Source organism: Rattus norvegicus, chromosome 3, assembly GCF_036323735.1.
Source record: "Rattus norvegicus strain BN/NHsdMcwi chromosome 3, GRCr8, whole genome shotgun sequence".
Taxonomy (NCBI): domain Eukaryota; kingdom Metazoa; phylum Chordata; class Mammalia; order Rodentia; family Muridae; genus Rattus; species Rattus norvegicus.
Genome location: NC_086021.1, coordinates 162,269,727 through 162,284,480, shown reverse-complemented (window position 1 = coordinate 162,284,480; position 14,754 = coordinate 162,269,727). Strand labels below are relative to the sequence as shown.

The following is a 14,754-nucleotide window of genomic DNA, read 5'->3' as shown; positions in this document are numbered from 1 at the left end:
AGTCCAGTTGTGGTGCACTCAACAGTTCAGAACACGCACCAGCACATCTGTGGGTTTCCTGACAACACAACCAAGCTCTAAAATACTTAGAGACCACTCAGCAGTTAAAGTGCTTGGTATAAGCCAGGTATGGTGGCACAAACCTGTAATTCTAGTATTTAGGAGACCAGAGAGAGGCCGATCTCTGAATTTGAGACCAATCTGGTCTACAGAGTGAAGAAACCTGTCTCCTGTCTTCAAGACAAGAAAAACAAAAAGCAAGAGTCTGCTGGCTGCTTTCACAAAGGACCAGAGTTCGAGTCCCAGCATCCATGCTGGGTGGCTCACAACCTGTTAACAGTGTTAGCTACAAGGAATCCCTATGCCCTCTTCTGGCCTCCAGGGTATCTAAGTATAGACAAATTAAAAATTAAAAAATTTCCAAGTCATATGTTAACAAACGTTAGAGCACCTATCTTAGCCAGGTGCGCTGGTTCATTCATATAACCTCAGCCCTCAAAAAGCTGAGTAAGGGGGTTGGGGATTTAGCTCAGCGGAAGAGCGCTTGCCTAGCGAGCGCAAGGCCCTGGGTTCGGTCCCCAGCTCCGAGAGGGAAAAAAAAAAAAAAAAAGCTGAGTAAGGAGGCCAAAGTCTGAACTTCATAGTTTCAGGCCATATTGGTCTATATTATGAGAATCTGCTCAAAAACTGAAACATAATACAATGTAATAAATTTTACATTGGGCACATACATGTCTTTAATCCCAGAACTCAGGAGATAGAGGCAGGCAGATATTTGAGTTTGAGGCCACCCTGGTCTACAGAGTGAGTTCCAGGATAGCCAGGGCTACACAGGTAAACCCTTTCTCAAAACAACAAAACTTTTACTATTACAAATGAGTTTTCTCGGCTGAGAGTAATGGTGCACGCCTTTACTTTCAGCATGAGAGACGGAGGTAGAGGCAGGGTAATCTCTGAATTTGATGTCAGCCTGGTCTACACAGTAAGTTCCAAAGCAGCCAGAACTACTCAATACGAGTCTCCACATCCCCACCCCGACCCCACCCAAAAAAAGGGAAACTATTTTGGTTATTGGGGCCAGAGAGATAACTCAGTAGTCAACAGGACTGGAGCTCCGTTTCTAGCATCCATATCTGGCAGCTTACAACAGTTATCAGTACCTCAGGTATGTGATACTTTCTTATGGCCACCATGACACGCATTACCCACCACTGAGCTTAAAACCTGAACTAACTCCTGTAAGTTATTCTCTTACCTCTATAAACCCCCCTCCCCAATACTCACAAAAAATAAGTAAAATGTAATAAATATTTTGAATAAAGAACAAAAACAGGTTTTCCATTATCTACACTGCGATATACATATCATGCCAAATACTGCCATATAGCTTTATGAAAGTATCAGACTAAATGGACCTCAATCCTGATAAGCCTATACTTTTTTTTTGCATTTAAATATTTTCTAATAATACCACCCATAATTTGATTTTTCTTTATTGTGAAAGGGAATGGATGAGTCTCATCTACAGACTTCATTACAAAGAAAAAAAGCCATCAAATGGAGTTAGCATAATGTTTAACCATCCAACTAGATAGTATATCAAGTTCCATTGGCCCCACCACAAATAGTAGCCTTCACAGACAGAACATTTACTAATCTTAACAATGAAAAAGGTGTCAAAACTAGACAAATGCCTATTACTGTTACATTTGCCACTAGAATGTGAGTGTTAGGGTTTACCTGTGCACGTTTTCTTCCCTCTCCCTGCTATGTTAAAAAAAAAAAAAAAAAAGTATCTTAAGCCTCTATTTTTCAAAACTAGCAACCTTAATTTACATGTTAAAAATAAGACTAAATGTAAAAAAGCCATTTTCTACTTTGAAACACACTAGATGCTAAAAATAACAACAGAAAGCAGTCACTACAAGCAAGTAAGTACACAATCTAGAACATCAAACACATGTGCTAGCGTGTCCTACAAAGGGACACCAAGCTGGCAAGTCCCTGTGTGACGACTACACTACACACTACACCTATGTCAGAGCTGCTCACCCATCCTGAGTGCCGCAATTCCTAGAGAAAGAAAACACATAAACAAGGAACTAACTTACCTTCTATTGATATAGTGATCCAACCGCAGGAAAGGCATCAGCACGATGGAGAATAGCCCATGGGGGGGGAAAATAAAGCACAATTAAATAAATAAATTAAATAAAGCACACTGTAAAGCACAGAGCTACAAGTCAAATAGTTAGGCTGTAGCCAACCATAAGCATCCCACCCCACAAAACATTAGCTAAATATGTGACTGAGAAATAACTTTCCTCATTTCAAATGGCTACAGTTTGATTAGCAATATAATACACTAACTGCTTAGAGCTGGAGAGCAAAGCTTATTCAATAAAGTACTTGTCAAGCAAGCTCTCAGACCAGACTTCACATTCCAAAAACCACGTTAAAGAAACAAAACAAGGGCTGGAGAGATGGCTCAGTGGTTAAGAGCACTGACTGCTCTTCCAGAAGTCCTGAGTTCAATTCCCAGCAACCACATGGTGGCTCACAACCATCTGTAATGGGATCTGATGCCCTCTTCTGGTGTGTCTGAAGACAGCTACAGTGTACTTATATACATACATAAATAATTTTAAAACATTAAAACAAACAAACAAACACACCCACACACACACAAAACAAAACAAACAAAAAAATCCACTTGCAGGCCTGGTGCTGGGGACACAGAGACAGACTTGGTAGCAAACCAGCACAGCCCAATTTGCAAGCAGAGGTCCCAATGAGACCCTTTTTCTCAAAAAGCAAGGAAGGACATCTATGATTGTCCTTTGACCTAACACACACCATGCACTTGTACATACATAAACATGTATATAAATAATATCCCCCACAGACAAAATGCTGTTTGTTCCAAGTCCCAAAAAGGGACAGCTATTATAGGGACTCCTCCTTCCTCACTTAAACTAAAAAGGGGTGTGAGGAAAACAGCTGGTATAGTGGCCCAGTGGTGTTAGGAGCACTAACTGCTATAGTGGCCCAGTGGTGTTAGGAGCACTAACTGCTCTTCCAGAGGAGCTGGTTCAATTTCCAGTACCCATTAGCAGCTCACAACTCTATGTAATGTAGTTCTGGTTGTTCCAATTCTCTCTTCTGGCCTCCATGGGCACTAAATGAACGCCATGCATAGACATACACTAGTGTGAAACACACACACACACACACACACACACACACACACACAATAACATTTTTTTTTAAGCCAGGCAGTGGTGGCACATGACTTTAATTCAAACTCTCGGGAGGCAGAGACAAGCAGATCTCTGAGTTGAAGGCAGTTTTGTCTACAGAATAAGTTCCAAGACAGGGATACACAGAAAAATCCTCTCTCAAATAAGACAGACAGACGGACGGACAGGAAGTAGAGGTTGGTATAGACAAGAAAAGAACTGAATTAAAGGCACCCCTAGTATTCACGCCTCCAACTACTTGAGTGTTTCTTACTTGTTTCTCCAGGAAAACTACATTGTAACAAATTGCAGAAACTACTCAGTACACTTGTGTCACAACTGGCTAACAGCTACTTGTGGATGGTGTGAGCCCAGCAGCTGAAAGACGGAAGTGTGAGGGTCAGAGTTCAAGGCAAACCCTCAGTTGAGCAGCAAGTTGAAAGCCACCTAGGGCTGCAAAAGACTATCTTAGAAACCGGAGTGAATGACTAAATCAATGGGTAGCTAGAGGGTTTAATGCCAGAGACCATCCTTCTTGGATCAGAAAGGAAAAAGACTTCAGTCCTGTGGCAGAGAAAGTATAGAGAAAAGAATATATTTATTTGCCCTTCTCTATTACCAAAACTTGTAAAACAAAAAGCGTCTATGAGACCATAAGGCTGTAGTGAGACCTTACTTTAAAAAAAAAATAGTGGGGTTGGGGATTTAGCTCAGCGGTAGAGCGCTTGCCTAGCAAGCACAAAGCCCTGGGTTCGGTCCCCAGCTCCGAAAAAAAGAAAAAAAAAAAGTGTACTAGAAAATAAGACCCAAATGTAGACGTAAGTCACAACCTAAGTAAGGTCTTGTGGAAGATACTCTATTTCTGATGTAAATAAATTGGATATTCACCCACTCACCCCCACCCTCCTCACAATACATACCAGATACACTACCATTACATACTCAACCAGACGGACCGACAGGTGAATTTAGTACTGCATATCAAAGGCACATGTCACATGAAGTCCTCATTTAAATAGTAAGAGCAATACAAACCTCATTTCCTTTAGTCCTTCTGCCTCTATGACCTGCAGAATTTGTTTTGGTGTCATTGGAGCATCCGAGTAGTTTTCTAACACCTGAAGAAATATAAACGTCCTGACTTCAGTGTGAAAGCTTTCATTAGTCTGTAGCATGGCCTGCTATGAGGAGCTGCCAGTGCCAGATGAGATTTACCATAATCAAGATGACTTTAGGGCTACAGATAGGACTTGATGGCAGAAGTGCAAGGCCCCAGCAGGGCATTAAAACAATTACTTCAGATTTAAATCACACACTTATCAGTATATTGAAAGTTAACTGCAATTAGATTAAAAAAAAAAAAAAGAATACGACTAGGTAAAATATTCTAATTCCCAATTCTAGGGACAGATTTCTTAATATCTATGTGTAATACTATATAAGACCTTAGCAACTCTGGAAACTGCATAATTTAATGTTGTTCAATAGAGAATATAGCTGAGTGACAGTGGTACATGCCTTTAATCCCTGCACTCAGTAGGCAGAGACAGCGGATCTGAGTTTGAGGAGGCCAGCCTGGTCTACAGAGCAAGACGTATGCATGTACATACGCATATACCAGGCATGGGGGCACTCACCCTTCATCCTATCACTCAGAGAGGCATGTGAACCTCTTGTGAGGCCTGTCTCAAAAAACAAGAACCAACAAAAAATACTTCTGCAGAACACATGAGAAGATTGAAATTTACTCAAGGACCTTCCAGGCCAAGTGTGGTGGCACATGCCTTTAATCCTAACAGAAGCAGACAAATTTCTGTGGCTTCATGGCCATCCTGGTCTGTACACTGAGCTTAAGACCAGCCAAGCTACATAATAAAACCTTGTCTCCAAAAAAACTCTTGACTAATTCCCATCTCCTATATGGGTGTGTGTACAGGCAATTTTTCGTTTTTTACACAGACTCACTATGAAGCCCCAGCTGGCATGGGACTCACTGTGTAGACTAGGCCAGTCTCAAATTTACAAAGACCTGCCTGCCTTTGTCTACCAAGTGCACCACCACACTAGCTGTATGTTCAGTTTTGTCAGTCAACCTAGACGAGCTCTGAACTTGCCATGTAGCCAAGGAGGACCTGGAACTCCTGAGCCCAACGTCTCCACCTCCCAAGTGCTGGGATCACAGGTGTGTGCCATGCATGCCCAGCTTCAGTTCTTTTCCATTAAACCACGAAATTCTGGGGTTAACTGCCGAAGTACATTTTGCCACTTGACAACACTATGCTGTAAGTTCTGTGACTGACATAACAAACAATGAGGAACCTAATGTCCTGCTTGTGTTAGTTCATCAGTAACTAAGTCTGTAACCGATGTACTTCCTCTGCAATTCTCACTAAGCTGAGCTGCTTCATAAATGTTCCTAACAGGAAAAGGGCCTTGTCATTTCATTATCTCACTTTCGACACCTGTGCAGCTGCTGCGGGCACTCCAGGCTAACAAGTGTAACACCCAAGTTCTCTCTGTCATTTATTAAAGGGGGTTGGGGGTGGGCAGGCAGGAAGTTCTAAAGAAAGGCTACAAAAGACCTTATCACTAAAGGAAGTCAAAGTTTGTAGAAGGGAACACTAAAACAAGCCTCCCATTTTTCCTCCTTAGCCTCTGTTAATTTTTACACTGCTCTTGTCAGTTCCTAATACTGCTTCTAATCCTGATGAATCTTATCCTACCCCAGCCCCGACTTCTCCCAAGCTTGAGAGTCAAGTCGTTCTGTATGACTGACCAGTCTGATTGTCCACTCTTGTTCAACTCTAATTCATCTGAGCAATTCCAGTTTATCTCCCCTCTATCCCTACCCTTTCTTCCTATATTCCTTATCTTAATTGGCACCTTGATGTGGCATCCTTCACTCTCATCTACCTGTCTCAATACCACAACCAGTGACCTGACTCAACAGCCTTTTCAGTTATATCCTTGATCCAGCCCTGTTCTCAAATCCGTTCCAGTTTGTGGTTATCCCTCCTTTTAGACCACATGGAACCTGCCTTGTACCAGGCCATATTCTAGGGATGTACAATCTACCTTCATCACGTTCCTATTTCAGAGTCGTCCTCTGCCCGTCGCCATAAGCAGCAGAGCCAGCCCAGACACTCAAGCACAGGCTTTAGACTGTCAGACAGGGTAAGATTTAAATTCTACTCCTCCAACCTGAAGCAAGGACCTACATACCCAGCCAACCTGAGCCAAAGCGGATCTCTCGCTCTCCAAGTCAGGGTCATTTCTCAAACAGAAAAGAACATGAGCCTGTACCTGTAGGCGCCTAGAAGCTGGGCACACAAAGCCTCTCATTCACCTGTCTGTCCATCTCCTGGCAAGACTGCCTCACTGACACCACACACTTTTGTCCCAGCAATTCCTTTGTTCCACCCCATTTGCACACATTGCACATAATAAATTCACATCCATGTAGTTTTTCTATCCTCCCTCAGCCACTCTTTTTTCATCAGCTTCTGCATATACAGACTCTATGACAAGCCTACCTACATTCCACTAACTGTTCAAGGCTCAGCCCTGAAACTACCTTCCCTCTGGAAGCACACCCTAATCTATGTCAGCAGAGTCAAATCTCTCTTTTTCAGTAACCCCACAGTCCACAGTAAAAATGTAAATTATCTCCCAAGCTGGGATACTTAAAAGGGAAGTGAGGAACTAATCATATTTATTACCAAGATACCTATTTAACTCTCTGTCTCTCCAGTAGCATGTAAGCCTGTAGTTCTGTTCATGTACCTGAATCAATCAATCAATCAAAAAATATCTCTCTCTCTCCCTCTCCCCCCCCCCATCTTCTGAGGACTAGAAGCTCCTCCTCTTCATTGTCTAGGATTACCCAAGTGCCAAACAGGCAAGGCTGATTTAACCTATAATGAGCCTTAGTACGGTTACTGATGTTCACTGTTACAAGATACCACTTCTTTGATACCAGCTGAGCTAGCAAATCTACAAGGGAGAAAGAAGCATGACTGAAAAAATACCTGCTAATTATTTAAATAGTAGCCAGAAAGAGCTTGAGAATCTTGAAACAGAAGATAACAAAACTTTCTAAAGAGAAGTTACATCTAAAGATATAAATTGTATATAAACTACTAGTTTTCAGAACAATCCAGCAGTGTTCTATTGCCAGTCTTTCTAGACCACACATTTTTAGAAGAAAAAACTTTTTTCTACTTGAAAGGAAAAAAAGTTTGATATAAGAATGGTCAGCCATGAATCTGAGCAAAAATAAAGCATGCAATGTAGCGTTTCTCAAAACCCAGAGGAATCAATCTATGTAAGAGTGGTACACAATTTAAAAGAAAATCTCCTGGGCTGTTTCTCCCAAATTGTTCCTAACATGCTGGCCTATTTATTTACTCGACACCTCTACTTCAGAGAGCTAGAAAAACCACATTACACAGTAAGGCCTCTGATAGAAGAATGTCCACTTCTTAAAACTAACAACTGCAAAAACCCACCTGCAGGGGTCTGCTACTCTGCTGGAATTCTCCAGAATCCTATAAGCTTTCCTACACCAAACTGGCATATATAAGATTATTATCTACTCGCCAATTTGATCAAGGCCAGGAGTGATTAGAAGCTCCCACCTGACAAGCACATGGCGTCGCCACTACATTTAATATGAACCGTCCAAAAGCAATTACGAATAGTAATCCTGTGACAAAACTAACTGCACTGCCATTGTAGCTCACTGTTTGCCAGGTGTCCCTTTATGAAGTAAAAGCAAACTCCCCAGCACTCAGTGAGACAGGACTTTTTTTTAATGGGAAGATTTCATCTCCAGTCATCCAACAAACCCCAACAAAAGCACAGAAAATTCTAAAACACAAACCACATAAAAGATATGCAAAATTGCACACCATGTTCCCACAAGTCCTCTTTCAAACGTACAACTACGCCACAAAGAAATTCCTGTCCAGATTACTATTTTTAACTGAAGAGCCACAGAAAAAAAAGAGAAATAACTTAAGATAATTGAGCTTGAAGGTGAGCCAATGATAAAATAGAAATAGCAACCTTAACCTTGGAATTCAAACCACAGTAAATTTAAGAGCTTAAAGAGGCTTAAAATAACAGTGGGATTCCAAACTGCTAGAGCCTTTCTACTAATAAGAGCCCAAAGAGCTTTGAGATGAGAAGATTTCAGAATTGTCAGGACGTAAATAACACAAGATTTGAAGGTACTTTCACCTACCTCTAACAAGTAGAGTTCTGGCAAGCACATTTTCTTTGGGTGCCCAGAGTCATAAACACCTGCACACAGAAACTCAGAACTTCAATGAACAGTCAAGATTCAACAACCTCCATGATAAAATAAAACATCCTACATTTCACCTTTCTCCTCAGCTCCTTCAGACCTAAATTTGTTAAGTGAAGCATGGTTGAAGAAACCCTAAAGTTCCAAGATCATAAAAACTAGCCAAAGGTTCTCATTTTGATTGAATCACAAAAGGAAAAATACACCACCTAGGAGTTTCAATTTTCTTATGCCAAGCAAAAAATAAACCGAACTACATCTTTCACACAAACAATCCCTGTTTCTGTTCCCAGGGTAACAGGAGAAGAGAGATGATCAGGAATATCAGTGGAAATTCTCTGGTAGCTCAAACAGCCATGGGTAAATGAATAACCGGCTTTCAGACTCCAAGAAAAAGGTTCACTCGAGATCTTTATCGACCTCCAACACTTTTGAGGCAGACAGAACTCACTTTCCAGTAAAAGGAACAGCTAGAAAGCTGAGCTTCACTCACTCCATCATTAAACTTAAATTATAACAATTACACATAAAATGCAGGGCGTCAACAGAAAAGTAGGATGCACCCATAACCCTGCACTGTGGCAGTCTGAGGAAGTGACATCTCCGAGATAACCTATTAGAACTGTCCTCAGCAACATTTCCTAAGAACATGCCTCACTCAGATCTTTTTGGCTTTGTATTTTTTAAGTCCAAAAGGAAGCTTTCTCACAAGTCTACTGGAGCCTGGGAAACAGAAAATCCACAAATCCTCTGGGCAGGTAGCTAGCTCAAGAACCTATTTACTTTTTTTTTTTTTTAAACTAAACCCTCAGAAGCCTCGAACAGATAACACATTCTTTGCAAAGTGTATTCAGTTCCTCTACAAAGTGCCTACCCCCATCGCAGTCACAGGGGTTCAGTTTGATTTGAATGTTCGAGGGTCACCTGCATTAAGAATCTCTTAAGCAGCTGGCTAAAGTACTGTTTCTCAGCGGAATCTCGAGTTCAGTGTGTTTAAAATGGGCCCTAGAAGCAGTGTTTTAAACAAAGTCCGCAGGTATACTCCCACTGGGCACTCTACTTTGAGAACCACTACCTAGGGTTCAGATTGATTCTTAGCAATTCTTTCCGACACACACCTGGTTTAAATTGCCAACGCTCTAAATGCTTCTCATGTCCTTGAAACCAGGGGCACTTTCCCACCCCCGCGGTGTCCAGTGACCCACTCCACTGCCCACGAAGAAGTAAGGGAAGTACTTCCGACCTTTCCCGGAAATCTAACTCCCTCAGAAGAATAAACGGCGCTACCCGGGACCCCCTGCTGCTGCCAACGTGGGGGAGGGGAGGCTGGAGCCCGGGCGCTCGGAGGGGAGGAGCTGCTTGCCAGCTCGCCCCTCCGCAGGAATTCAGGGGGGTGTGCAGAAAAAGGCGCCCCAGCCTACTCAGGCCGGGGACCTTAGGAGCTCCACACCCGGGCGGCCCCGCCCCCTGCTGCGGTGGGCAGGGCCTCGCCCCTCCCCCGCCCCGGGAGCCGCGCGGGAGCCCACCTCCTAGACCCCCCGCTGCGCCCCCCCCGGGCGGCTCGCCTCACCAGGCGCGCGGCCTCGGCCCACGTGCGCTCCTTCTTCTTCTTCTGTTTGTCCTTCATCCTCCTCCGCGGCGGCGGTGGCGGCTCCACGCGGGTCCTTCGGGCGGGGCGGGCTGGGGCGGTGGCGGCGCGGGGCTGGGGTGGAGGCGGCAGCGACGGGGGGCGCGTGGCGGCGGCGCGTGCGAGGACTCGGGTGCGGCCGGAGAGGGCGGGCGCACCGGCACTGGCTGGCGCGAGACCCGGCGCGAGGGTGGCGCTGGGGGAGGGGCGGCGGCTCCACGCGCCCGCGCTGCGTCAGTCGCCCACGGTGGCAGCGGCAGCCCCGCGATGGCTAAGGAATGCGGCGGCTCCGCATAACCACGGGGTCAGAGGTCACGGGTCCGGCCTCCGCTTTCCCGCGCTGCTGGGAAACGGAGAGCGGACTAGTGGCGGGCCGAGATGGCGAAACGCAGCTTCCCTTTCGACGCTCGGATGCGTGCGTGTCTGCCGTGGGTATGTGTGTGTATGTGTGTGCCCGCGTGTGTGTGTGAGAGAGAGAGAGAAGAGTGAGGAGGGGGAGTGTGGTTTTTTTTTTTTTGAACAAAAACAAACCGAAAGGGTGGCTGGGATTTGTAGTCCTTACTGGCTCCCTGGCCTACGCCTCTCCGGAAGAAAATGGCTGCCTGAAGTGCTTGGACCACATTTCCCGTAGTGCCCCGGGTCTCTGTTTTCCGCCCACTCTCTTCCGTACCCCGCTGGGCTCCTAGCTTGGTAAAGAAGGGGGCGGGAAGTCGGTCAGGAAAGGATGGGGCGGGGTCTCGCGAGGTTCGGGAACTAGCGGAGGCCTGAGGGTTTCTGGGAGGTGTTGCTGGGAAGGGGCGGTGGCTGGACTCCCCCTGGTCGAGGTTAACCCGTTCCGAGCTTCTTTTTTCTTTTTTTTTTTTTTATTCTAGGGGCGGGTCTAGTGAGGGTTCAGACCCGGAGTTGGTAGCTCCGCCACCCTGCTTCCACTCCACCTCCCACCCCCCACCCCCCCACCGTATACACATTTCTCATCTGCACTTCTGGTGGGTAACAAAAAGTAGGACTTTTCCTTTTTGGCCCACCCCTAAATGAGTCAATTGGCGCATAGTAAGCAAAGACACACTCATAACAGTAAAACGGTTATTGCACGATTGACCGCCCTAGATGATTAACCCATTTCCTCTTGTACTTTTAATACCTCTATATATTTGCAGAAAATGCACCTGCAGTTTACAGCAGAATTGCCGCCAGGTGAATTTGGTGATCCGATAGTAGGTAAACACTTAAGGTCCATCCATGTAAATCAAAATGCACCTGGGTGTATATTTAGAAGCAGTTCCCTGGAGAGAGGTCAAGTCCTAATGTCAACCAACCTAGATTTAGAATCCTAATTGTGACTTCTTGACTCCTCTTAACCCCACTGAGCCTGTTTGATCTGTGTTAGCATGCTATCCCACAACATTGATGGGGTACAAATTAGCATGAAATATCTAGAAGATTGGAGAGAATATGGAAGATCCTGATATTATTGGGCTCATGTAATTTGGCTTCTATTATAGAATAAATGATAACTGTTATTACAAGCTCACAGTGAGCACTGGAGCCTCTGAGCCTTGATTGCAGTGATAGGATGAGGTTTGGAGCACCCAGAACATAAAAGTATTTAAAGGACTCAGCAGTCCTTAATACCTGTCACTCAAGACTCAAATTCAATAAACAAAAATCTACAATGAATAGACTATAGAGGATGAAATTTAGAGTTTTACACCACCACTCCCCTTCTAATTTCATCCCAACAGGGAGAGAAATACTTCTAAAATTATTTGTTTTTTACATTTTAGGTTTTGTTTTTTGAGACTACATACACCTGGCTGGCCTGGAACTCACTGTGTAAACCAGGTTAACCCTGAGAGATCCACCTGCCACTACCTTCCAAATGCTGGGATTAAAGGTGTACATTGGGATTTTGTTGGGGGAATGGGGGGAGATGAACTGAGGGCCTCTCACAATCCCTGAGCTGTATCCTAACACTTTTTAATTTTGAAACAAAACCTTAAAATATACACAGGCTGTTGTCAAACAGGCTTCTATTCTCTTTCCTTTGCCTATGAATACCTGAGGGATTAAAATGCATGCCCCACTACCCCTGGCTTTTGGTAGTGCTGTTTATAATTCTTTGTTTTCAATCTAGGGCAGAAACAATCACCTCTGAGAAGACAGTAAAGCTTCGTTGAGACATTTTGAATCGATCCATATCTCCAACACAGCCACGCACTTGGAAGGATTAAGGAGGGAAGACTGACTGTAATATGCAGGCTTTATGTTTTGTTGTTGGGGCCCGGGCTCAGGTCTGCATGCATGGTGGATGCTTTACCTCTGTTCCACCTGCCGAGCCCTGTCTGTGTTCTGAGACAGGTTCATAAGTGTTGCAGCTTGGCTTGACTGGGCAGTCACTCTCCTCCAGTCTCCAGAATAACTAAGATTAAAAGCCTGTGTCACCAGACCTGACTAAAATGTTCATGTTTATGTTATGGGCAGTGTGGAAAGCAGTTCCTACTCAAAAGTGTTCAACCTTTCATCCATGAAACTACCCCACCCAGAACTCCATTACATTCGTGGGGAAAAGGAGCTTTGCAGATCAAATCCAGACCTTAAGATCATCCTAGACTTCTGAGCGGGCCACTAAAATTACATGGATCCATAAAAGTTTATAGGTGCTTTAAATGAGAAGCATTTCAGTTCACTGTTCCTGGCTTTGAAGTGGCAGAAAGCAAAGGAACATAAGCAGCATCAAGACAGCCTGCCAACAGCAGTAAGGAGCCAGGGACCTTAGTCATTCCACCCAGCAGACCTGAACTCTGACAGTGTAGATGAACTCAGAAACAAGAGTTTCCAGAAAAGAAAACATATCCCGACTTTAGTCTCAGATTGAACCAGGGAAACCCACTCTATGTTTGGACTTGTGGCACACAGAAGCTTGGCATTTCTCAATGTGCTACTGTACTTCTCACCTTGTTACAGCCAGTAAAGTCTAATACACACTGTCAAGCCCCTTAGTCTGTCAGCAAACGCAGCCTCGTTCTCACAGGTGGTTCAGGCTGGGAAAATCCACATATTTCAAGATCTCTATCCTTGTAGAATCAAATTAATGACAGTATCATCATTAAGCATAAAGAGAACGTAGTATGTCCAGATGTCTGGATAAGGTGTGGTTGGAGATGGGTGAGGCAGCTCATGTCTAATTTCATCACTGGGAGGTGAAAGCAGCTACATAATCAGTTTGAAGCCAGTCTCGGATAAACAATGAGACTCTACCAAAGAAAGGAGCGGAAAGTATTTGAAAATTAGATTTGGTCATTAAGGGGTTTTGGTGGTGGTGGTTTTATTTTTTTCCAGTTAACAAGAATCACAAGTTTGTCAGAAACAGAAAGCACATACATTCTTGGTTATAGTGTTTTTTTAAGTTGTTTTTAATCAGTACTTTTATTACAGGTGACCTTTGAAAGTGAACAGGGGTGCCATGGGATGAGTAAGATAAACAGAACTGTTCAACCCTGCCCAGTTTGGCGATGAGTCACTGTTTTCAAATTTATGAGCAAAACACACAAATTAAGAATAATAGAAGCAAGAAACCCAGAAATGCACAGGACATAGCATCCTGATCTTCAGTGTGATCTAGTAACACTAGTTCTAGGGCTGGAGAGATGCTCAGGGCTTAAAAGTACCAGTGTTCTTATAGAGAACATGAGTTCGATTCCCACAACCCATGTGGTAGCTCACAACTGTCTGTTTCATACATGTGGTGTACAAACACAAGCAGGCAGAACACCAATACACATGAATTTTTTTAAGAATTGAAAAAAAATATTGGTTCTTGACTCCAGTGGGCCCGAGTTTGAAACTCTGTAGCTATTCTCCAGTTGCATGACCTTGAACAAATTGTCATAGGACAACCGAGTCCATGACAAAATTCAAAGGGTGATCTGGACAGGGTAGCTCATGTTTGCATGCTTGGGAGGATGAGGCAGGAGAAGGACTTGAACCCTGAAGGTGCAAACAGCCTGGATAACACAGGGAGATCCCATCTCAGAAGAACAGATGAGATCACACTGGTTGAGCTTCAGCATCGCAAATGATCAGCTAGTGTGGAGCTCTCCTACCCCTTTGCACATTGCATTTCTTCCTATGGCTTTTGGTTGGTAACTACACAGTTGCTGTCTGTTTGGACTTGTTTCCTGTATCCCCCAAGTGCCAGCCCTAGTCTCGGCATAGAGAAGCGGTCAGACTGTTGGTATATGAGCCAATCTTAGTAATTCTTTTGTTGTAGAAAGTCTCTGAGGAATGATCCCCTATTGAATGGTCTCATAGCAGTTTTTGGAATGTACTTGTGTGGGGAAAAAACTAACATAAGATTTTACCCAGAATGATCTCCACAAGCGGTAAGTAGAGACTTCATTCCCAGTCTCATTGTGTTGCCAAATTTGCCCACACAATGCATGACTTAACTCATAACTCAAGGGCCAGTTGCAGTCTTTTAAATTCTACTCTTCAGTCTCCCCTGACTCTGGAGAAGGTATTTAAATTGCCAAAATGTTTATAGCGGTTATCTCTAGGTTTTGAAAGACCAGGAAGTTTAC

General features: G+C 44.0%; 2 protein-coding genes across 3 annotated transcripts in view; one reads left to right on the top strand and one right to left on the bottom strand.

Moving 5' to 3' along the window:
• The window catches only part of Asxl1 (ASXL transcriptional regulator 1), a 67,915-nt gene extending 57,262 nt beyond the window's left edge, over positions 1-10,653 (bottom strand). Inside the window, exons 1-3 of one of the 2 annotated variants that reach the window (NM_001427647.1) lie at positions 10,118-10,653; positions 4,275-4,357; positions 2,112-2,114 (exon numbers count right to left, since the gene is read on the bottom strand). In NM_001427647.1, the coding sequence (NP_001414576.1) occupies positions 2,112-2,114; positions 4,275-4,357; positions 10,118-10,174 (143 nt within the window). In that variant the 5' untranslated portion in view covers positions 10,175-10,653. Of the gene's footprint in view, positions 1-2,111; positions 2,146-4,274; positions 4,358-10,117 lie in introns of those variants that run through there. The other variant, XM_063283837.1, reaches the window with a different exon arrangement.
• LOC134486328 (uncharacterized) lies at positions 9,079-12,620 on the top strand. The gene is made up of 4 exons (XM_063285211.1): positions 9,079-9,099; positions 9,987-10,606; positions 11,332-11,368; positions 12,309-12,620. Exons 1-4 carry the CDS (start codon positions 9,079-9,081, stop codon positions 12,327-12,329), a joined length of 699 nt encoding a protein of 232 aa, XP_063141281.1. The 3' UTR covers positions 12,330-12,620.
• The last annotated feature ends 2,134 nt before the right edge of the window (positions 12,621-14,754 follow it).

Bases quoted from the DNA above. Each gene is read 5' to 3' on its own strand.
- LOC134486328 (XM_063285211.1), top strand. From the start codon at position 9,079: ATGCAGGGCGTCAACAGAAAA. The intron at 9,100-9,986 runs GTAGGATGCACC...CGGGGACCTTAG, and splicing joins TGCAGGGCGTCAACAGAAAA to GAGCTCCACACCCGGGCGGC. The intron at 11,369-12,308 runs GTGAATTTGGTG...TTTTCAATCTAG, and splicing joins TACAGCAGAATTGCCGCCAG to GGCAGAAACAATCACCTCTG.